At 30.7% G+C, this 25,312-nt stretch overlaps 1 protein-coding gene across 1 annotated transcript in view; it reads right to left on the bottom strand.

Moving 5' to 3' along the window:
- Positions 1 to 25,312, bottom strand: part of LOC140433120 (uncharacterized) — a 247,345-nt gene that overhangs the window by 128,124 nt on the left and 93,909 nt on the right. Inside the window, exon 11 of the mRNA XM_072521173.1 lies at positions 19,337 to 19,526. Coding sequence (XP_072377274.1) covers positions 19,337 to 19,526 — 190 coding nt within the window. The remainder of the gene's footprint in view (positions 1 to 19,336; positions 19,527 to 25,312) is intronic.

Below are 25,312 nucleotides of genomic sequence, written 5' to 3' on the forward strand. Positions count from 1 at the left end.
AACGTAGTCCTCCAGTAAACTTCCCCATTTATTTCCATCTTAAGCTTTTTGCATATTTATTTTGTTATACCTTTCTTCTTCTTAGGGTGCCTGTCCGTTCCGAACGTTGGCTATCATTCTGGCTATGATGACTTTGTTGGTTCCTATAAGAAATAGCTGTGTTGAGGTCTTTGTATACCATGCTCTCAGGTTAGCAAGCCAGGATATGGATATTCTTCTTTGTCCTGGCGGCCCTTTTCCTTCAATTTTACCTTGCAAAATGCATTGGAGTTGCTCATACCTGCCTTGATTTCTCATTATATGTCTTGACTTTGTCTGTTCATGGTATCTTCAAGATCCTTCTGTATTACCATAGATCAAAAGCCTGAAGTTTTGGTAGAGTTTCCGCCTTCAACGTCCACGTTTTTCCTCGGTACAGAAGCACCGAGTACACGTAACATTTAAGGAGCTTTATTTTTGTTTCTAGGGTTAGGCCATGGTTCTTAAACACATAGCTCATAGTCAAGAATGCACTTATTGCCTTCCGATGCGACATTTAATCACTTGGGTATTGTCCCACGACTCATTAATTATAATTCCCAAGTAGCTGTACTGTGAGGTGCGTTAAATTATCATTTGGTTCACATAAAGATTTGCTTCAGTTATGATTTCCTTGTTGATGATCACTAGCTCGGTTTTGCTGGTGTTTATATCCAGTCTATATGTTCTACTTGTTTACGTTATTTTGTTTATTTTATTAAGTTTTGCAGCCCCTCTATAATATTGGAAAACACTGTGGTATCATCTGCATACTGCAGTTTATTAAGCTTGACTCCATTTATTAAGATACCTTGATCAATATCTTTTAGAGCCTCTTCAAAAATGTGCTCCAAGTACAGATTAAATATCAGGGGTGAAATTATGCACCCTTGTCTTACTCCCCTTAAGATTTTGACCTGATCTGTTTATGCTACATCTATTTGGAGCACCGCTGATTGATTTCAATATAGGTTAGCTATTATTTTTAGGTCTCTTCGGTTAATCCCTGTCCTCTTCAGCACTTCCATTATTGGTTCATGCCTGACTCTATCGAAAGCCTTCAAAAAGTAGTCAATCAGGCATGCAAAAACATTACAGCTAACATCTTTACGTTTCTGAAACAATACCTGCACGTTAAATAAAGCTTTCCTAGTATCAACGGCATTCACAAATCCAAACTGATTGGGCCCAATTTGTTTCTCGCATTTCTCATAAATTCTTTTACGGATGACTTTTCCACACAAGGCTGAATATTTATATTTTTCCTGCCTTGTATATTTTATTAAATATTTAAGTTATTATTTGTATTTGTTCTGCATCTTATAGCTTCAACAGTTCTGAAAGAATTTCATCAAGCCCCAGTGCCTTTCTATCCTTCATTTGTCTGACAACTGCTGTTATTTCTTCTGGAAGGATTTCGGGACCTGAAATTTCTTCAATGGTGGATTTTTGTTTTGTTTGAAGATTGTGGAAAAGTTTCTCCAGGTATTCTTCCCATACTGTCTTTTCTCTTATTTTTCTTAATTATTGTGAGATTGGATCAGGACCTCCTCTATGTAAATCTTACTCTGTATACTAATCTGTAAAATTCTCGTCATTTTAAATTTCCCTAACCCTCGCATACATTCTGTTGATCAATTATTCCAAGTTTTATTAAGTTTTCACATAATCTTGATCATAAAGAATATATACCAATATATTGTACGCAATGTTTAGAACAGTAATTCCTCTGTAATGTCGGTATCTTTACTATCAGTATATATTTTAAATTATCATGGAGTTTTACACTTTATCATTTTTAAGTTTCCCTTAGTATCCAGTTTTAAGAGCATAGACCATAAAACATACATATCATACACATAACACCCTAGTGTTGTTGTAAAAGTCACTATATAATTATTATTTATATTGTGTCAACTATGGTATCGTAAAGTACTGTGTATAACGTATAAGTTACCGCGTATCTTATTAAACAGTGAGGGGCAAAATTATGGAATATATTTATTTATTCGAGAATAGGCGACTTTGTAGACCGTATCGAAATAAGTCGATATTTATTTTTAAATTCATCGTCAATATTATCAAGGCCTTTTATTCCTGATGGAATGTTTGTCGCTCTTACTTAGAGCTAGCAGATTAGCTTATTGCGGTGAATCACTCCACAATTATCTTGTGTATTCTCAGAGTTTGTTGTATGACTTGGCTTTCGTTACAATTTTCTTCCACTTATTTCGATTTGTCCAGTTTCTAACTTTCAGGATTATGTTATCACTCATGACCTGGTCCTTCTATCTCGCACTGAGTCTTCCCCTTGGTCATTCAGATTCTGACTTCCTTCTGGTGACTTTCTTAATCAGTAGGCCGTTTTTCCTTCTCTATGTGTCCCAGCCATCTCAATCTCTGCGCTTTACTAAGTCTAAATATATCTTCTTCCTTCATGCTGTCCCGTAGCTTATGGTTCATTTCTCTTCTCATTTCTCTGTTTTCCATTATTATTGGTCCCATAATTCTTCTGAGGATTTTCTTCATCTTTATTTATGAGCACATTAGCTCAGCTGCGTATGTAACTACTAGTCTGATTTATTAGTCCTTTATTAGCTAATGATATCTTCAGTATGTTTTGTTGCCAACTAGTATTCGTTCCGTTACTTTTTCACTTCTGTTATTTTTGTCATTCACAATTACTCCTAAATATTTAAATTGTTAAACTCTTTCAAAAGTTAGTGTAGTCCTTTATCTTGACTTCTCTTGTCTTATTATCTTTTCTTTTAGAATAGAGTAAAAAACTTTCTTTTTCCTTCGTTAATTTTTAGACCTTTTTCTCGTGCTGCATTTGCAGCATGGCTACTGCTTCTTTCAATATGTTCTTTTCCCGTCTCATAAGAACTATGTCATCTGCATATGCTGCTATTTGTGTTGAGGAATGGGCTCTACTTCCTTTAATTCCGCTGGTCTTGACTCTTCCTTTTACTGCTATGTTGAACAGTGTATTTGGCAGGGAATCGCCTTGTCGCGGTCCTGTTGGTTAATGCAATTGAGTTTGTGCTACCTTTTTCTATTGTTGTTTTAGCTCGACATCCATCCATAGTCATTTTTATTAATCTGATTAGCTTTGTCGGTATATCTTGATTTTTCATTTTATTTAATAATTTATTTCTTCCAATAAAGTCAAAGACCTTTCTGAAGTCTACGAAAACAGTGTGTAGTTCTATGTTTTGTTCGTGGCATTTCTAGATTTTTTGTGTAACTATATGGATCGCAGTTGTGGTGGATCTGCCTTACGTAAATCCTTGCTGGTAGTTCCTAATTTTTTCTCTGTGAATTAAGTGAGTTTTTGTCTGATGAAAGATGTTAGAATTTTGTATGTTGTAATCAGTAAAGATATTCCTTTATAGTTGTTACAGTTTGTTACTTCTTCTTTCTTAAATATTGGTATGATTCTAATTTCTTTCCAATCCTGGGGTATTTCTTCTGTTTCTTTCAGGTTCTAGATGCTGTAGATGATTTGAAATTTCATCTGGGCGATTTGTTTTTTTCATTAGGGCTTTCTTTGCATCTAGATAGTTCTGTGAAGTGTATTTCCCATGATCCATTGTCAATTATAACCACTGGTGTGCATTTTCTATGTTGAGCTTTGTTATCCAAAGAGTTTACTGCTGTTGTTACTATTCTCTTCTATGTCCTTTAACAGCTCTTCCATCCACAGCCTTTTTTGTTTTTGCAACATTGGACTGCTACTTTATTTTTTCCTTTGTATTCATTTCGATGATGTTTGTCTATAATTGGTATCCATTTATTTATTTATATATTTCTTCTTCTTCTTCTTCTTCTGCTTTTTATAAAGACATGACTCTGTCTGTTTTTCAATGTGCCTCCAGTAAGTTATCATTCCATTATTTACGTGGTCTTCCTAATAATCGTCTTCCTATTGGGGAACCGTCTCTTGCCGTCTTTACTACTCTATTTGTTGTCATGTTGTCATTCGGCTTATATAATTGTCCCATTCTACCCTTATATTTCTTACAAAGTTCTTGATCTTCTCCACCTTGCATCTACGTCGTGTATCTGTACTTCTAGATCTATCCCATAGTGTTTTACCATCAATTAGTGTTTTCAACTCTGCTGTTTTTAACATCCTTTTTGTCCTCTCTGTGTCAGGTCTTGTTTCTGCCGCATATGTCATTATTGGTCTGCCTACGTTTGCTCTATTTGCTTGATCTTCCACTTCAGTTTCTAGCTTTCCGTAACTTCTTCTTCTCATAGCGCCGTCTCCTTTCGAAGGTTGGCGATTCAAATGGTAATTGAAGTTTTGAAAACTGCTGCGTGAAAGATTTCTGTGGATGAGCGGTTGAATCATCTCCTCAGGTCTTTCAGCCACGAGTTCTGGCGTCTTTCTACTGATCTTTTACCCTATACTATTCATTCCAGTATAACTTGAAGTAATTTATATTCGCCACTCAACACATGACCCAAGTTTTGCATTTTCCTCTCTTTGATCATTCTTAGTAATTCTTTTTGTTTACACATGCGACGAAGTACCTCAACATTAGTCATTCTTTGTACCCATGAAATTCTCAACATTCGTTTGTATATATACATCTCAAAAACATCTATTCTTTTTTCTATTTCAGAGTCCATTGTTCAACTTTCACAGCCATACTTTCACAGTGATTGGCAAGGTTAACAACCTACCAATTGTAAAAACAAATACTGCTCAAAGAAACAATTTATATATTTCTATATTTATTCCTTGCTTGGTTTTTCGGTTTAATTTTAATTTTGTATTTCCTATTGAATCATTATTTGCTTCTTTTTATTTCTCTCTGTCCTAGCACCTCTTCATCTAAATTCAAAATGGATTCTTTTACATTTTTCCATATTTCCTCTGTGTTATTTGTTTCTGTGGGATTTGCCTTTAGAAGAGTCTCATATTGTTTTCTGTACTCTAAACTTCTTCAGATAACATCTTCTTTTGTTTTATCTTATTCCTTCTGTTTTAGTTACCTTAATTTTAATTTCTGACGTCATTTATTATTATTTTTCATTTTTTGATATAAGTATGTTATATAGCTGATTGCCATCCATCCAAATCACATTAAAATTACATTAAAATGGAAAATTTTTATTTTTTAGTTAAGAAAAAGTAGTTTTTGTTTAAATAAATCACAAATTCTTCCAGAAATTGTAATATTAGGTCTTTATTCCATATATAACGTAATGACAGTACAATTTATCAAAATATTTCGCAATTGCATAAATACCAACGAAAAATACAGCCACAAGCCGAATTAATAAATTGAGGAAGTACTTAATGAGACTACCTTCAGTCTATTAAGGAATCAAGGCAATTGTTGAGATATAAATATTAACGTTTTACTTTTGAAGAAACGTGTGTGGGTAACTGCACTTCCCTGAAGATTTTTTAACCTATTTTATGGGAGAAAATAAAAAATTGTGAGAAAAATTCGAAACCTGTATAAAGATATAAATCAGTCCGCTATAGAGGACGAGGTTGCAGTTTTCTTGAATCAAAAATACAATAAAAATCATATTTGGGACAAATAATGTGAAATACATTATGCAGAATTTTACAGAGAATTATAAAAGAAAGAGTTAAATGAAGAAATCTTATACACCAGACATCACGGCTTAGATATAAGAACTTCATTGGAATGGTAATGGTAAAACTTACGAATACGAGTTAACATTGTCCCGATTTGAAGATATAAATGTGCCTAATCGATCTATTTGTCTAAAGTTGGTTTTATATCCAAGTTCAGATATAAGCCTTATGCTTTTTTTCTCTTTACATTGTGATTTTCACCCAGAATTTCTCTTTAAATCATCAGCCCACCTCATCTATTGGCTTTTTAATTTACAGGATTTCCAGTTGGTTTTATATCCAAGTTCAGATATAAGCCTTATGCTTTTTTTCTCTTTACATTGTGATTTTCACCCAGAATTTCTCTTTAAATCATCAGCCCACCTCATCTATTGGCTTTTTAATTTACAGGATTTCCAGTTAAGCAATATTTTTCCATCTATCGTCCTTCTGCCAGATGGTATAGCCTGCAAATGTACGCTGTATGCCTGTTACTTTTTCTAACATCTATTAACTTCTTAATATTCATCCACTCGTTATGTTTCCTGTCTTTCAAGCTTATTGTTAACAGTCGTCCTTTCATCGCTCTCTGGGTGTTTACCAGATTTTACCTTGTCATTGTTGATATTTTATATCCGTATATCATCACTTTCTTTGTTGAGTTTTATGATTTGTCTTAAGAATTTATAGCTTGAGACCTGTCCTTTTCTATCTTGTTGTTTTGTATTTCTATTGTGATATTCCTCTTCATTACTTTATATTAGGAAAACATCATCGGAATATTGTGGATGGTTAAGATATTATCAATTTATTATCATTCCTTCCTTTTGCGAATTTAGTTTCTTAAACACATCCTCTAGGACTTGGTTAAACAGCTTTGGTGATATTTAGAGCCGTGAGTTCATACATTCTAAGACCAGTGTAAAGACTTCGTGAGACCGTGAGATCACTAGGAAGACAGAATTCGTGGCTGAAAGACCTGAGGAGATGATTCGAGAGCTCATCTGCAGAAATAGGTCGTGCAGCAGTTTCCAAAACCACAACTACTATTTAGATCTCTCACCTTCAAAAGGAGTCACAGAATATGAAGAAGAAGAGGTCGTGCATCTTAATAGGTATTTTTGATTTCTAGTAAATGTTTTCAATAAGTTTAGTATATCTGTAGTCTAGTCTACTTTGTTAAGTACGCATTTTATTGTTTCACACTGTTAAAAGCGTTCTCAACATTATGGCTTAAACTGGAAGAGTATTGAAGAATTAATTTTAAGAATTTTAAAAACGTTTTAGAACGAGAAAACTTTGAAAAACGTCTACCTCAAGACAACGATTTATGCCAACCTACACAAGATTTACCAGAGTATGTCGTTTAAATTTAGTTCATAAATAATTTGTTTACTTTCAAAAATAATACTAATAAAATAAATGTTTCCCCATTTTTCTATTTATCGACACAATATCAATAAATATAAATAGTCACATAAAATAATAGAAATATGGACCAGCTTTGTCCTGATATAATACCAGAATATAGTTTACCTGGGTATAGTTTTCGATGAAAATGGAAAAGAGAAATGGCAGAATAGCAAAAGGGAATAAAAAATTAGACAAGGTAAACTCAGAATATATAAAACAGTAATTCGACCCACAGTAACATATGCCGGTGAGACATAAAATGGACGATGGACATTAAATAAGAAGAAAGAGGATACTCTGGAAAGATGGGAAAGGAAAATATTGAGACGCATATTCGGAGGACGGAAGACAGTAGACAGGGGATGGTTGGTCGAAGAGGTAGACCCAGAACGAGGTGGATTAGTAAAGTCGAGGAAGACCTTAAACACGTGAAGGTGAGGGACTGGAAAAGAAAAGCACAAAATAGAAGCGAATGGAGAAATATTGTCCACCAGGTCCTTCAGAGCAGTTAAGAATGTTGTATATACATATTTAAGTTAAAGTTTTGTTTAAAATAATTGTAATTAGAAAAAAATGTCCTAGACATTAACGGCCTGTTGTGCGTAAAAATAAATAAAGTTTACAAGTAAAACAAGAAAAGCAGTTAAAAGTCCAAAAAAGCTGTATATACCGTATATACCGTTTTATTAAGAGATACTATCTTCTCTTCTGTGCTTTCCGTAGTATTATCGATTTCTTTGAATTTTCTATTTATTGTTTTGCTGACTATTTATTTTACTTCACTACATTTTAGTTTTCTCATGTCATGTTTTTCCGCGTGTTTTCTTTAACTTGGTTCTATACACGCCCACTAAAGGATTGTGGTCAGATTGAATGGCAGCCCCCTGGTGATTAGCCCCATTTAACACTGTTGAAACTATTTCGATATCATTTGTTAACAAGTATATAGTCTATTTGGTTTCTTATAATAACGTCTTCTCCGTTGGTGGTAGTTTGTAAAATGTGTTTAGCACGATTAAGTCATGTTCAGCTGCAAAGATACTCAACGTTGGAGAGGACCAACGAAGGAAAACAGAGATAAATATTCAATATGTAAGACTAATGTAAGAAAACAAGGCATCAAATTTAATATCGGATTATATATAGAACGTATGATAAAATGGCATTCTTAAACATATTGAGTTTAATGTAAATTAATGACTACCTCCAATAAAATATGTTTTTGATAATAAACCGTTTTTTTTTTCATGGCACCTGCCACGATCCCTATTTAAGACACTCAAAAAAACACAAAAAAATTAACAAAATGACAATTTTTAAATTGTATTCAATAAACTATATATTTTTTTAGACAAAACGGCAAACTTTTACTAAAAACACAATAAAAAAAACAAAAGTTAGCAGGGAATAGCTTAAACACCACGCTGAAACTAACGATACAAATTTTAACCAAATTGAGTCAAACGAAAGGCACCAGAATATAATATACCGGCGTTTCTTTGCTTCATTAACTTAAAAAAAGCTTTTGACAAGATAGCAAGAGAAAAATCGCCGTTGAGTGATGAGCAATGAAAAGATAAAGTGACAATAAAACATAAAAACACAATCCGAGAAAACAGAAAGAGCAAAATTGCTTGATAAAATAATAGAATAAGAATTAACCATCATTAGGAACCACCATGTTTTAGTTTTGGCAGATTTGTCTACATATTTGCACCTACAAATCCAATTCCTGATTCCATTGTAGTATCTCATACTGACCCTACCAATTTATTTTTTTTTATTCACTAACAAAATATGTTCTGAATTCCTGAAACGTAAATATATTTTGCTGACCCTAGAGATTCAACTGAATAAAAATAATATATTTATAATTCATCATAGCGCCTTTTTTTAATTCATTTTAAATGCCCTTTCTTACAAAACCTTGGACAGTTCGAAAATCAGTGGACAAATTACAACGAAATGATCATGACATTAGTTAATACCAGATCTTATAAATAAAAAAAGCTAAAATATAAACTTACTTTTAAAAATTAAACTTGATAATGCACTACCACAATAATTAATCCGGGAAACACTTGACGGCTTATGAATAAGAAACGTCTTTAGTGACTGCCATCCAACTCCAGTGGGCCACCTTATTAATTGATGGTGTGCATTCGCAAAGATAAACAAAATTTACATTTTCATAAACACTTACCGGTTTTTAGAGGACGCTGGACGCGAAAAATGGAGGGTAATAAACGAATTTAAAAATGTAATTAAAAAATATGAGAAGTAATTGGTATATTTTGTATTTTTTAGAAATAAATATTTTATAAAAATAAATTTGAGTAACTTTTACATATATAACTTTTTTATCCTTTACCATATTATCAGGTATGTGGTATGTGGTAAATGTAATGAGTTTTCGTTTCCACCAATTTGGGTTTTCTAAATTGATTTTTGTTGCGTAATAACCTTTTACTTAAATATTTTTTCTAAGAATAAATTCCAAACTTTATAAATATTTTTTTTTGGTATTTTGATTTTTAGAAGTCGTTTTAAAAAAGGATTTTTTAAACGCCGTTTGTTCCTGCGGTATTTGATAATGTGGGTAAATATGTTTTTGATGGTATGCAACAATATTTTATTGGATCTGGACCTTTTGGTCTATGTTCAGTTTACCATAGAATTTTTAAAATGTGTAGATTACTCTAATATTGTAACTGCCCACATAAGGTGAGGTATGTCAGATGTCACTTTAACATTTCCGTTAAGACCAGGAGCCATTCTGTCCCCTGCCGTTGCCCGCAATGTAAAATCGAAACAATTTTTAAAATCGGTAAGATAGTTTCGAAACAAATTCAGATTTCTGCTTTAATCTGAACCTTGTATAAATGCAAGGTATAACAGACGTCGATAAAGATGTTAATAGAGACATGGGGAATCTAAAATTTGCATTCCACGACATGTCTATCAACTAAGCAGAAATCCCATATAAATGCAAGGTATAGAAGGTTCAGATTAAAGCAGAAATCTGAATTTGTTTCGAAACTATTTTACCGATTTTTCTATCAGATGTCGCTATTGCGTCCATAACGAAGCCATTTTATTGTTGCTTCCTAAAAGACAGAAAAGATTATTTTTCACGTTAAGAACGGCTATGAATAACTGTTCTGATGAGACTTATTAAGTCGAAATACGTATCAACAGATACATAGACGCTTTGAACGTGAAATCAAATCTTTGCTGTCTTTTTCATTTTATTCGGATCTACTCTGTATGAGTACAAGAAACAAATTCGTTATGGATTTCTGCTTAGTTGATAGACATGTCGTGGAATGCAAATTTTAGATTCCCCATGTCTCTATTAACATGTTTATCAACGTCTGTTATACCTTGCATTTATAGAAGGTTCAGATTAAAGCAGAAATCTGAATTTGTTTCGAAACTATCTTACCGATTTTTCTATCAGATGTCGCTATTGCGTCGATAACGAAGCCATTTTATTGTTGCTTCCTAAAAGACAGAGAAGATTATTTTTCACGTTAAGAACGGCTATGAATAACTGTTCTGATGAGACTTATTAAGTCGAAATACGTATCAACAGATACATAGACGCTTTGAACGTGAAATCAAATCTTTGCTGTCTTTTTCATTCAATTTTTAAAATGTTTGTCTTTTGTCTAGTGTTAGTTTTTGTATGAATATATTTAATGTTTATAACATTCATTGATGTGCTAAATAACCAACAATTTTTGGCGAAGTAAGTCTAAAACGAGTTATAATTTTTTTATTTATCAACTTAGAGCTTCTTCGAAGAGCTTCTTTACTTTTCTCACACTCGAAAAAACGTTTCTTGACTTATTTCATCCTCTGGGAACTCGCATTTCGCGAATGGTTCCTATGGCGTTATAACCACGAAATTTTAAAAATCAAAATAAAAATTCCGTTCCAAAAAACAAATTATCCATATAAATATTGTATCTTAGATTGCTTTTCTCGGCTGGCAGATCGTCTAATAGTAATAACAAAGGACTAGTAGCTTTTCCAAATAGTTTTTCATAGCCATTATTTGATTTTGAATTTTTTCCTTGGTATAAGTCAAAGTTAACCAAATGCCCATTTTTTGTGTTGACACACCGAGCTTGCAGCTATGTCTGCCAAAGCATTTTATGATACTTTCATCGTAAGATAAATGTTCTTCCGGTACAAAATTTTCAACAAAACTTTTTTTAAGCATGTCTGTAAAAATCGATCTCTTTGCATGGCCTTGGACACTTTATAATTTTTCATATCGTCATTATAATCCCCATAATGTCACTTGGATGGTAGGGTGAGTTAACCAGTAATTGACCAATTAAGGAAATTTTTATAGTTAAACTCATATATATCCTTTTACTTTTTATTCTACACAAAACAAAAAATGCTGAAATGTTCATTTACAATGTAAGATCGTGTAGAAGCGTTGAAACTAAAACTAAAAAATTTTTTTTAATACAAAAAGTAGTACCTATATATATATATATATATATATATATATATATATATATATATATATATATATATATATATATATATATATATATATATATTGTAACGATTGGGGTTTATAGAAAATAATTTATAAGTTATATACTACATAATATTAGATATAAAAAAGTATTTGATTATTTTAAATAAGTTATATACTAGAGAATTTTATAAAAATATATTTATGTGAGGGCATTTTTAATAAATTAGCATATAATAATTGAAAAAAGTTGTATTTAATATTGTAAATATATATAAGTGAGCCATGTGCCTAGGCAACCAACTATACATACTCCAAGTGTCAAATTAAGAATCATAATTACGAATAAAAGTGGGTTATAATAATATATTGTTTGAAATGTGTATTTTATTAAATTAGAATGTTAAGTTACTAATTTAATTATATATTCTGATCTGAAAAGCCTAAATGTAAACAAAATTATTAATAGAAAAGAATGGAATTCTCTGGATCTCCGGAGATGGCCATGTTTGCGAAATGGTTTGTTCCAGAAAATTCAGACAAGTAGTTAATAGAACAAAATAGAACATGATATCTTACGAGATGGTTCTAGAAAACCAAAAAACATATAAATACCCGTGATTTGGATTCAAGATGGCAGTTTTTGGAAGTTTTGGAAGTTTTTAGTCAGAAGTCAAGCAGTTTATTATGAAAGTTAGTTGGAGTCAGTGAATCAAGTACAAATAGTCAAAATGTTTAATATAGTGAGTTAAATGAAGATTAAAAATTATGCATATAATTTAATGCACATTTATAATTATACACAAATAATTATTGAAGATAAAAAAAGGTATATTGGAAGAAATTAAATTATATTATGGTTGGAGATTAGTATAAATCAACTTATAATAATTGGATATTGGTATATTGAAAAGAAGAATAAATATAAATGCTGTTTGCTGGTTTGGTTGGTGGTGTATAGATGCTGGTGAAGAAAAATATATCTTAAATTGGTAGAAGCTGATAATTGAAAAAAGTAATTTCACAAAAAAACAAGGATAACTGAAGTACGAAGACATTCAGTGGTGATTAGAATCTATATACTTAGTGGAAAACAGTTCATTTAGGCATTCAGTGAAAGAAAGGTACAAAATTTTGTTAATATAATTTAGTTAGTGTCATAACAATTTCAATTTTGAAGATAGTTTGTTTAAATTTTAGATTGTCTATAGAATTTAATTAGTTTTATAAGAATATCAGTTTAAAGATAGTTTATTTTAAATTTACATTGGCTAGGTTAGATATATATATGTGTGTTTCATAATAGTTACAATAAAGATAATTTAAAAAAGTACTTACAAACTAATTCTTTGAGAACCGCGATAAAAACCCTATATATTATATTATTAAAAATACTCATTGCTCATCATTCAAACAAAAAACACATCATAACAATTTGGCGCCCAACGCGGTGGCTCTCTATTTAAAAGAATTAGTTTGGGAAGATAAGTGCTCTCATATAATTAAATTAATTATCAGTAGAAAGAAAAAATTATAGATTTTATTTTTAATTATATTTGAACAAGTAAAGTCTCAAAATGTCTCAAGGAAAGAAAGGTACAAGAAGCAAAAAGAATGAAGAAGATGTGGAAGTAGAAACACAACCTATACAAGAGGAGAGTTTAGTTCAAGTTCCACAAGATACTGCAGAAATGAATCCAGAAAGAGAGGAAAATGTCAATATGGCAGCTTTGATGTCATTAATGATGCAGATGAACAAGACAATGGAAGAGAATTCAAAAGAAATCAAAGAAGACATGAAAAAAATGGAACAGAAAATGGAAGAGAATACGAAAAAAATGGAAGAGAATTCAAAAGAAATCAAAGAAGACATAAAAAAATTGGAAGAGAATTCAAAAGAAGTCAAAGAAGACATGAAAAAAATGGAACAAAAAATGGAAGAGAATTATAGAAAATTAGAAAAGAAAATAGAAGATAATAATAATAAAATTGTAAAACAAATGGATAAAAAACTTGAAGCTGCAGAGAAAAAAGTAGCAAATGAAATAAAAAGTATACGGAATGACTACAAGAAAAGGATAGACAATGAGAGGACAGAAGTAAAGAGGATTATTCAAGATAATAAGATAGATATAGAACAGAAAATAGAGTTACAGAAATGTAACTTAGAAGTAAAAATTAACGAAGACAGGAGAAACACAGAAGAAAAATTAGACGATATACAACAAAATATTCAAATAAATTGTAATCAAATAAGAAATGTGGAACAGAGAATAGATGATATTTCACAAATGAGAGACATAGGGAGACCTTACTTAAATTTAACAAATGAGACTGGGATTAAATTATCTGGTAATATAAAAAATTTGCATCCTAGAGTATACATAAATAGTTTAAAACATAAATTAAGATTGGTGAATAATATTAATGATATTAAAGATTATATTAGAATGACATTAAATGACAATGCAGCAACTTGGTTTGCTAGTATTGAGAATGATTTAGATAATTTTCAAACATTTGAAAATAAATTTTTAAATTATTATTGGGGTGAATTAGAGCAAGCCAAGTTTAGAGAAATTCTATATTTTGGAAAGTATAATCAAAATTTAAAATCAAATATGGTAGATTATGCATTGAAATTGATAACAGTTGCAAAATATTTAGAACCACCACTTAGAGAGGATGAAACAGTCTTAAATGTATCTAGACATTTTGATGCTGATGTTGTGCAAACCGTAACTGTACAAAATATTCAAACAATAGATAGTTTTATTAATTTTATTCAAAGAATACAAAGAGGCAATATGACAAGTAATAATAACAACAGAAAAAACAATAATAACTTTCAATATAATAAAAATGATATTCAACAATATAGACAATCATATAACATTAATACTAGGTATGGTAATAATTTACAAAATTTTAATAATAATAACAGTAATCCAAATAGACAGAACTTTAATAATAATACTAGTTATAATAGACAAAATTTTAATAATAATACTAATTATAATAGACAACATTTTAATGACAGTACTAATAATAATAGACAAGATTTTAATAATAGAAGAAATACAGAGCGACCTAACTATAACAGACAGGTAAATTGTGTTCGAAGGAATAGAAGCTGCGAAGACAGGGAACAAAATAGTACAAGGCAGGAAAATGTGAGTAGAAGTCATAGTAGGGAAAGACATAGGACATCAGATCCAAGTGGTCAGATACAATCTGACAATTCTAATAATCAAAATTTTGTGCAGTAAACTTTCTGAATTACAAGTTAGGCCATTGCTATTATGAAAAACCTTCTGAATTTATTTCTTTAGATGAAGAGAAAATTATTGAATCTATTAATTTAATTTATATAAATGCTTTGGCCAAAAATAAAATGATTAAAATTATGATAGATACTGGTTCAGAAAGTACTTTAGTCTCGGAGAATTTTATTTTTAATACATTAAAACTATCAGATATAATAAAGATTCCAAAAATTAAAATTATTGGTGCAAATAATAAGAAGTTGGGTGAAATTGATAAACTAGCCAATTTTAAAATTAATATTCTTAATAAAGAAATTAATATGCAAGGATTTATTGTCAAGGATTTATGTGTTGATATATTAATGGGAAATGATGAATTGGAAAAGAAGAAAGTAAAGATAGATTTTGAAGAAAAAATGGTAACTTTTGAAGGGCAAATAATTAAATTTATGCAGAAAGATGAGGTGGAAGAAGGAATAAGAGTTGATAGGATATTATTAAAAGAAAATAATGATGTTTATGAAGAAGAAATGTATTTTGATGATAGGGAAATGTCCCAAAAGAATGTAAAGAATAATTATTGTAGTGAATATTTAAGGAATGGAAATTTTAAGCAGATGGATGCCTACGAGGCGGAGTGCGTAAAATTGGAAGCAAGGAATAATGAGTACATAATGAAGAATAATTTTATTTGTAAAGAAGAAGATGTGATAAAAGTTTTAAATTGCCCTGAAGAATATAAATCAATAGTCATTTCCATATTGCAGCAACACAAGGGACTTGTCAATAAAGAAAATAGAATTGCACAGAATTATATCCATAGTATAAGAGTTAAGGAGGAAAAAGATTTTAAAACAAAATCATACCCAATACCATATAAATACAGAGAAGAAGTAAACAAAACAATTAATAATATGTTAGAACATGGGATCATTGAGAAGGCAGACACACGTTTTATTAACCCCATAGTAGTAGTACGAAAAAGATCAGGTGAAATCAGGTTATGTTTGGATGCAAGGAATATTAACAAGATTACGGAAAAGCAATTTGAAGCACCAATGAGTATAGATGGAATATTAGGAAGAATTACAGGAATGTCATTTTTCACTAAAATCGATTTACAGCATAGTTTCTGGTTAATACCTCTAGAAAGAAAAAGTAGACAGTATACAGGATTTCAGATAGATGGAGTAGTATATCAATTCAAAGTAGTACCATTTGGACTTCAATCATCTTGCAGTGCTCTATGTAGATGTCTTCATGATATTCTGGATCAATATGAACATTTGGTAATTCACTACATTGATGATATATTAATTTTTTCTAAAACGGCTGAAGATCATGAGAAACACCTAAAAATTATAATAAATAGATTAGACAAAGTTGGACTAAAAATAAATCAAGAAAAATGTACATTTTTTCAAAAAGAAGTCATATATCTAGGTTATAAACTTAACACTAAGGGAATCGAAATGGATCCAGAACGGACACAAGTCATTCAGGAATATAAAACACCACACAATTTAAGAACTTTAAGAGGATTCATTGGAATAATTAATTATTATAAAAGGATGATACCAGATCTAAGTATAAAAGAAATTCCATTACTTGAACTACTGAGAAAAGGTGTAAAATGGAGATGGGATCAGAGAAGAGAACTAGCATTCCAAGAGATTAAAAACATTTTTCTGTCAAATTTGAAAATATACTATCCTGACTACACACAGCCATTCATATTAAGAACAGATGCATCAATAGAGAGATTATCAGGGGTATTATTACAAATACATGATGGGGTCGAATACCCAATACAATTCATTTCAAGAATTACAAAGCCACATGAAAAGGGTTACTCAGTTTCAGAATTAGAACTAGCAAGTATAATACACTGTGTCACAAAATTAAGATTTTATTTGTTGGGTAATGAATTTACTATAGAAACAGATCACCAAGCTTTAACGTCTATATTAAATAACAAATATGGAAACAGTAGAATACATCGGTGGAGTCTAATACTTAGTGAATACTGCTTTGAAATCAAATACATTTCTGGAAAATCCAATATAGTGGCAGATGCTTTATCAAGGTTAGAAAATACATCACAAAAAGGGCAGCGAACAATAAAAATTGGATTAAATCAATTAGTAGAAAGTACAGGATTATATTCTAAAGAAGAAATTATAAGAGATCAGATCAATTTGAGTGAAAAACAAAAAGTCCTTAGGAAAGATGGGGTATATTATAAAATAATAAATGGCATAGAAGTATATGTAATAACTAGAATTTTAGCAAAGAAAATATTGAAAAATTTACATAACAATTATATGCATATTGGTTCAAGAAAGCTATGGATGCTATTTAGGGACAATTATTTTGCAAAGAATGACATAAGTATAGCAAAAGAAATTACTACCCAATGCCCAATATGTCAACTAAACAAAGAAAAGAATTAAAAAAAAAAAAACTTACTGATAGATCCATTTCATAGATAGATGGTAGATTTCTTTGTTGTGAATAAATTTGACATCATACTTGTTGAATTTTGTACATATGGAAATTGTTTGGTACCCTAAAAATCATAATTTGGGGTTAGATACAGAATTATTGATTGTGTAAATGTCTTTATAAAAAGTGTAAAACTTACCAATTTATATTAATGAAAGTTATTTTGAATGGAAATAATTCCTAGATTTTGTCTATAAATAAACAGAACACCATATCTATTATATTTTTTATTAAGGTTATATTTTATTCTCTGATATCGCATCCATTGTTCCATTTGACATGACAGTTTGACCATAGAATAGACGAACTGTTCTCCGTTATTCTCTATTTTGACATAGACAGCGAACAGGGATGTATTTAACACATTTTAAATAAATAAAAAAAAAATTGATTTATTAAATTTAATAAGGTATGAGAAAATTAATATTTAAAAAAATAATATGTAAATTATTTATTTTAAATATTATTTTTGGGGTATTGTAACGATTGGGGTTTATAGAAAATAATTTATAAGTTATATACTACATAATATTAGATATAAAAAAGTATTTGATTATTTTAAATAAGTTATATACTAGAGAATTTTATAAAAATATATTTATGTGAGGGCATTTTTAATAAATTAGCATATAATAATTGAAAAAAGTTGTATTTAATATTGTAAATATATATAAGTGAGCCATGTGCCTAGGCAACCAACTATACATACTCCAAGTGTCAAATTAAGAATCATAATTACGAATAAAAGTGGGTTATAATAATATATTGTTTGAAATGTGTATTTTATTAAATTAGAATGTTAAGTTACTAATTTAATTATATATTCTGATCTGAAAAGCCTAAATGTAAACAAAATTATTAATAGAAAAGAATGGAATTCTCTGGATCTCCGGAGATGGCCATGTTTGCGAAATGGTTTGTTCCAGAAAATTCAGACAAGTAGTTAATAGAACAAAATAGAACATGATATCTTACGAGATGGTTCTAGAAAACCAAAAAACATATAAATACCCGTGATTTGGATTCAAGATGGCAGTTTTTGGAAGTTTTGGAAGTTTTTAGTCAGAAGTCAAGCAGTTTATTATGAAAGTTAGTTGGAGTCAGTGAATCAAGTACAAATAGTCAAAATGTTTAATATAGTGAGTTAAATGAAGATTAAAAATTATGCATATAATTTAATGCACATTTATAATTATACACAAATAATTATTGAAGATAAAAAAAGGTATATTGGAAGAAATTAAATTATATTATGGTTGGAGATTAGTATAAATCAACTTATAATAATTGGATATTGGTATATTGAAAAGAAGAATAAATATAAATGCTGTTTGCTGGTTTGGTTGGTGGTGTATAGATGCTGGTGAAGAAAAATATATCTTAAATTGGTAGAAGCTGATAATTGAAAAAAGTAATTTCACAAAAAAACAAGGATAACTGAAGTACGAAGACATTCAGTGGTGATTAGAATCTATATACTTAGTGGAAAACAGTTCATTTAGGCATTCAGTGAAAGAAAGGTACAAAATTTTGTTAATATAATTTAGTTAGTGTCATAACAATTTCAATTTTGAAGATAGTTTGTTTAAATTTTAGATTGTCTATAGAATTTAATTAGTTTTATAAGAATATCAGTTTAAAGATAGTTTATTTTAAATTTACATTGGCTAGGTTAGATATATATATGTGTGTTTCATAATAGTTACAATAAAGATAATTTAAAAAAGTACTTACAAACTAATTCTTTGAGAACCGCGATAAAAACCCTATATATTATATTATTAAAAATACTCATTGCTCATCATTCAAACAAAAAACACATCATAACAATATATATATATATATATATATATATATATATATATATATATATATATATATATATATATATATATATATATAAATTCGTATTCTTCCGGTTGTTGTCCACTTGACAACTAGTGTTTGACCATGTTTTCCCAGTAATTGATCCATACCAAACGATATAAATAAAACTTTAATTTGATACGTTAACATTGTATATTAGGTACTTACTTCTTGCTAGGTATTGCAGCGGAAAATTTGTACCTAATACGATTCTCAGTGCCTACAAGTTTTGGCTGCTCCAGCCTACATAAATGTTGAACTTTAGTGACTATGCTAATATCACCGTCAATATGCTTATAGGTTGACTTATCTTCGTCAATAGGACAAAGAGCTTGAACTTTAATTTCATCTCGACTAACTACGTTTAGAATAGTACACACGTAGTTGTGTGATATTTTTTCCCAGGAAAACTAACTAAATAAAATTCCCCGTCCTTTACTTGCATTTCTTTTTCAGCAATTTTGGCTAAGGGTTCCTCTTCTTTGTCACTCGTGAAATGTTCTGATATATCGTCAAGACTTGTTTCGCTTTCAGACCATTCTTCATCTCCCTCGCTTTCGGAATAATCTATTTTAGGTTTTTTGGTTTTTGTCTGAACTTTTTTCTGATTTTTAATATTTTTATTTACAGCTTTTTGCTGCTTTTCTTCATTTTTTCTTTTTTTTTATTATAGCTCTTTCTTTTTGTTCTTTTAATTCTTTTATTTTCAAGGTTTCTTTGTTTTCATGATACTCAAGTCACGTAGTAGCGTAGGGCAGCCTTTCCTTTTTCACAACTTGGTTTTTCTTTTCAGGTTACTCTTCTAGCCAAAAAATGTGGTCTAAGAAGAAAGTGCTAATTTTTTGGTGCTGTAAATTTTGATTAGGGCTAGACATCGATAGTCCTGGAGGCGTTGTCTCGTTCAACAGTACATTGCTATGGATAATAATGGTATCATTTTTCTGAGGTGTTTTAATGTTATTCCCTTCTTTTTCTGCATCTAGAACTTCACTTTCTTTTGTTTCTTTACATCTCATCTGTAACTTCCTCCATATTTTAAACAACTCCTTTGCTGATTCGTCACCTGTCCATTCACCCATTTTAGCACGTTTAAATTCTTTTCTTCTTTCCAACAGAATTCTTCTTTTTCTTCTGGTTCCTATCCGTTTCGGATATTGGAAATCATATTGGCAATCATGACCTTTCTCGCTGCGGCTCGAAATAACTCCGTTGAGGTTTTCTTAAACCATGTTCTTAAATTCCGCAGCCATGATATTCTCCTTCTACCGGGTCCTCGCTTACCTTTGACTTTACCTTGCAATATAGACTGCAGCAGGGAGTAACGGTGCTGATTTCTCATAACGTGTTCCAGATATTGCAATTTTATGCATTTGATCGTAAACACAATCTCTGGTTCCTTCTTTATTTTTTCTAGAACTTCCTTGTTCGTGATCCTTGCTGTCCATGATATTCTCAGCATTCTTCTATAAAGCCACATCTCAAATGCTTCAAGTTTTTTAATAGTGGTGTCTGTAAGCGTCCATGCCTCCGCCCCGTACAACAACACAGATAAAACATAGCATTCCGCCAACGGAATTAGTGATTAAAAATAAAGAAAATGTGGAATATTAAAGTCAGTATGTTTATTTCTACTTATATTATTTTCCTTGTTTTCCCCCAAAATTCTGGAAGAGTCTTGCATGCATTTGCCAAAGTCTATAGTATCTACATTATAGGGATATAATTCGCTTATGGCATTTTCTAATAGATGGGGAAAGGTTGCTTTGTTAACTGGCTTATTATAATCTGCTTTTCTCCAATTAAGAATAATTTTCCTCCAACTAGCTTTTAAGGGTGCTAATAACGAAACGTCTGCAGAATATGCGTTGCATTTGGGAAAAGTGAGTAAAGAAACATTCCATTTTCTGCGCAAAATTTGCTGAGATTATAGGTCAAATGAGATTTATGACCATCCAAGAAATAAAGTATATTGTATTTCACGTCTTTTTGTTTTATAAATAAAAGATGTGTGTTTGGCTTGACATCCAACCTTTTTTATACCTTCCTATAATTAATCAGGTATAAGTTAGGCGTAATGAAATAAAATAAAATATCTTACCAATGACCAGTAACCATAAGAGGATAAATTTGTCTCTCTGCTGAAATTTTAAAGAGAACTGTAATGCATTCTTTTTCTGAACCAGATTTGATTTCATACAAATTTTTCATCCCTTCTGGTCCTAAGACCAAACATGTTTTAGAATTTGTAGCAAAACCTAACTCATCAGAGTTAAATATTCTTGTGGGATCTTGTAAGATATCTTCGGCGTTTTCACTTGCAAGGTATTTGCGTATATCTTCATGCTACTGCCTGATACTGGTTTCAGAAACGATGTTGGCGCCTGAGGAATGCATTAAACTATTTATTTTCCGGTAAGCCATCTTTGAGAGGATTGGGAAGATCGATTAAAGCTTTTACTGTCACAGCATATCTCCAGCCAAAAAAAAAAAAAGATATTGACAATCTTTTGATGCAGATCTTTGGGGAAGAATGGAAGAACGATCAAACACTATATTGGTATCTTCGTATCGTTTCTAACAACGTCCCTGGAACAGAAGTGGCTGACCATGATGAAGAAAACTGTGACTGTCCAGAGGAAGATGTTGGGATGCACGTTTGAGTTTTGAATTTTATACATTTACCTTTTGATTTTATACTTTGAAGTCATAAAGGTATTGCTGTTTATATCAAATTTATTGTTTTGTAAGTACATTTTTTGACCTATACCTATCTACATGATCAATAAAAAGAGGATTAGTCCTCATAGAGTTTATTCAAAAGAAGTTTGATCTATACCGGTCGATCAAAACGCGTTTAGTCCATTGAATAAACTTATTTTTTATAAAACATCTAAATAATATTTTACTTTTATATTTATTTTATGTGTCCAGAACTAAGTACCATTCCTATTATTTACCTATCTATTATTAAAAAAAAAGAAATAGTTTTTTTGATTTTTTGAACATTTTTCTAGTTGTGACAAATCCTTTTTTGAACGCCACCTCCTCATATATTCGCAATCAGTTTGGAGTACCGACTAGTACTAGTACCGAGTAATATATGCGACTTTCCTCCAAGGCACTCATTGCACTGTTAATTTCTATTGTATCGAATGCATTGTGAAAGTCTATGAAATATAGGATCAACGGACGGTTGGATTCGATGGATTTTTCTATTTGTTATTATTCTTGTGAATAACTTGTAGAGGTGACTTAACAGATTTATGGGTCCATTTTTTTCGAGGACTGTTTAATCGCCCATTTTCTGTGTAATAAAATGATAAGTGCACTTGTAGGTGTTTAACTTTAGTGCACACATAAATTGAACGGGCGTGCATGATTTGGACGCTAAATTTAAAATTCGACACTGAAAAATAAAATTACCTGTTTCTGCATACATGATTTGGACGCTGGGTGTAATTGACATGTAAATGGAAAGTCAGGTAATAAAATTCTAGAGATTAAGCTTGATAAGGTTTATTTGTCACTTTCAAATAAATACGACATACATTTTACGAAATGGAATCGATCGATACAGTTAGTTTAATACTCATGTATCCTATTTCTAACGAACATATTTTTTTTTTCTACTCTTTGGATCTTTAAGTCCATTACTTTCACTATTACAGACACTATTAATTTTAATGTAAGTTTCAGTTTGAAAATTTTTTAAAACATCAATAAAATGGAAAATATTTGGATGAGCATGGTAAAAATTATCATTAAAACGCGAGTGGAACGATTCACAAGCATTAGTTGTTAATTGTAAACTCTCACTCATCGCAGCCCACATCTCCGACAGAAATGTTGCGTGGTCGCCAATGTAGTTGTCCAATAAGTAGTCGGAAAACTTTACAATTTTTGAATACTTTGGTTGAATAGCCTTAAAATCATATATGAAAGATTCTTCGACTTCTAAGGGAGGTAAAAATGGCAGCCCAAAAATATATTTCAGCCATTTAGATATTTCACTGTCTGCCAATTTATATTCCCGAATTAAGCCACAACCACCGATATTACGATACCAAGCTTGCATAAGATGAAAACGGCACCCTTTAATGTGCACATTTGGAAATTCAAAACACGCAGCATTGTGGATAGCAATTTCAAAATCGGAGAAAATGATTTTTTGATTGAATTTTAGACCAATTACTTCACATTTGCGTTTCAAAACATTAAATAGTTTTATATAGGTTTGTTCCGATTGGTCGGGAAGTAAACAATAACACAATGGTATATAATGTCCATTGATAAATACATGTATGGTAAAAAATTGCTTAAAATATTGAGCACAGTAACTAAATGTACCGTCCATATAAATCGTTTCACTGCCGCACAGAAAACGCATGTTAGTGTTACACGAGAAGATGATAATGTTAGAACTTAGTTCAACCGCAAATATAAAATTCTCGTCTTTAAGTGTTTTGATATTCATAATATTTACCGCAGCAATAGTTTCTAATAATAATAATCTTTATTAATAGCACATGGCTAGAAAAATATACATATAAATACATCAATTTATACCCTTAAAATTAAATCACAATGCTTTGCTTAACATATATCTTACATAAATTTTTAAATTGAGCTAAATTTCCAGAAGCCTTAATGTTTTCCGGTAATTCATTGCATTGCTTTAATCCCCTATAAAAAAGATTGTTCTGACCAAAATTAGTGTTGACCCTATTCAGATAAAAGTTATTTCTAGAACGTGTGTTGTGTTCATGTACATCTCGAACAAAGGTACAATTATTACACAAATGCACAGGTATCAGACCATTTAACATTTTATAAACAAAAATCATACTATTACATACAATTGTCTGTCTTACACTTAAAACATTTGCCATTGTTAGCATGTCAGTTCTACTAGTGTATACACTACATCCTAATATTATCCTTAAGGCTTTATTTTGTTTTTTCTGTAGTACATTCATTTGAGAAGCATTCATTAAAAACAGCAATGTAGAGCAAAAATAGAGATGGGGAGCAATAATCGATTTATATATGGTCAACCTAGACCAGCAACTTAAATTTTTTGACATTCTTCCCAATGCATAGATTTTTTTTGCTATTTTGTTTGTAACAAACTTAAAATGTTCAACAAAACTTAAATTTTCATCTTTACTTTTGGGCAGTTTCGGTTGAGCCATTCGCCGTTCACTGTATATTTGATTTCGCATTAAATTAACGTCTTTAACAGACATGTGGCTCAAGCAATCTACATTTTCTTTCAACGTACTATGTATGATTTTGGACGGCCTTTCGGTTAAATTATCCTTAGCCTTCCTTTTGGCACTGCTACGCACAATCTGTCCATTAAGCGTCTTGATATCACACTCGTGATTATGTTCTAGATTGCTTTAGATCACTAACTTTTCTGGCCCTTTCGTGAATATCTTCGCTTTACACGACCGTTTTACGCACCTCCAATACGTTTCTCCCGATTTTAGTACTTTATCTTGAGAAAAAGTAAAACTGTTCACTTTGAGCAAAATTTTACCAATATTACTTACTAACGTTGAAATTTCCATGTTCACTTTTCACTATTCTCTGACAAACTAATAACTAGTAACTAAGTAAATTTCAATGACCATCATTAAACCCTAATTATATCTAATATCTGGTACCTGCGATAATCCTTCCCGCAGCGTCCAAAACAAGGGTACTTTTACGACCCTCAGGTACTTCAGCGTCGAAAACATGCCCGCCCAATTGAACAATTTCTTTAGATTCTCTAAAAGTCTGTCTCCTCCAATCTTTACGGAGTCTATAACGATATTATTTCCTATCACGGTGTCGTTATACCATGGCCATTTTTCCTGTATATCCATGGACAACCCCTGCACGGTGTATTAATTGTTCCTTGTTGAAGTTTAAAGATTTTTCCAGACAAATTATATCTTTTGGAACATTTAGAATGATTTCAATGATTACTAGTATTAATATTAAATTCTTTTAAGCAAACAAAAAATAGAATAAAATAGAATAAAAAATAGAACTTCCCGACATTACTGATACAATTAAAAAAATTAATACAAAAAATAACAAAGATTTACAAAGTTTCATTAAATAACGTTCACATATTAGTGCCATATCAAGAGT

Source organism: Diabrotica undecimpunctata, chromosome 2 (assembly GCF_040954645.1).
Source record: "Diabrotica undecimpunctata isolate CICGRU chromosome 2, icDiaUnde3, whole genome shotgun sequence".
Classification (NCBI taxonomy): domain Eukaryota; kingdom Metazoa; phylum Arthropoda; class Insecta; order Coleoptera; family Chrysomelidae; genus Diabrotica; species Diabrotica undecimpunctata.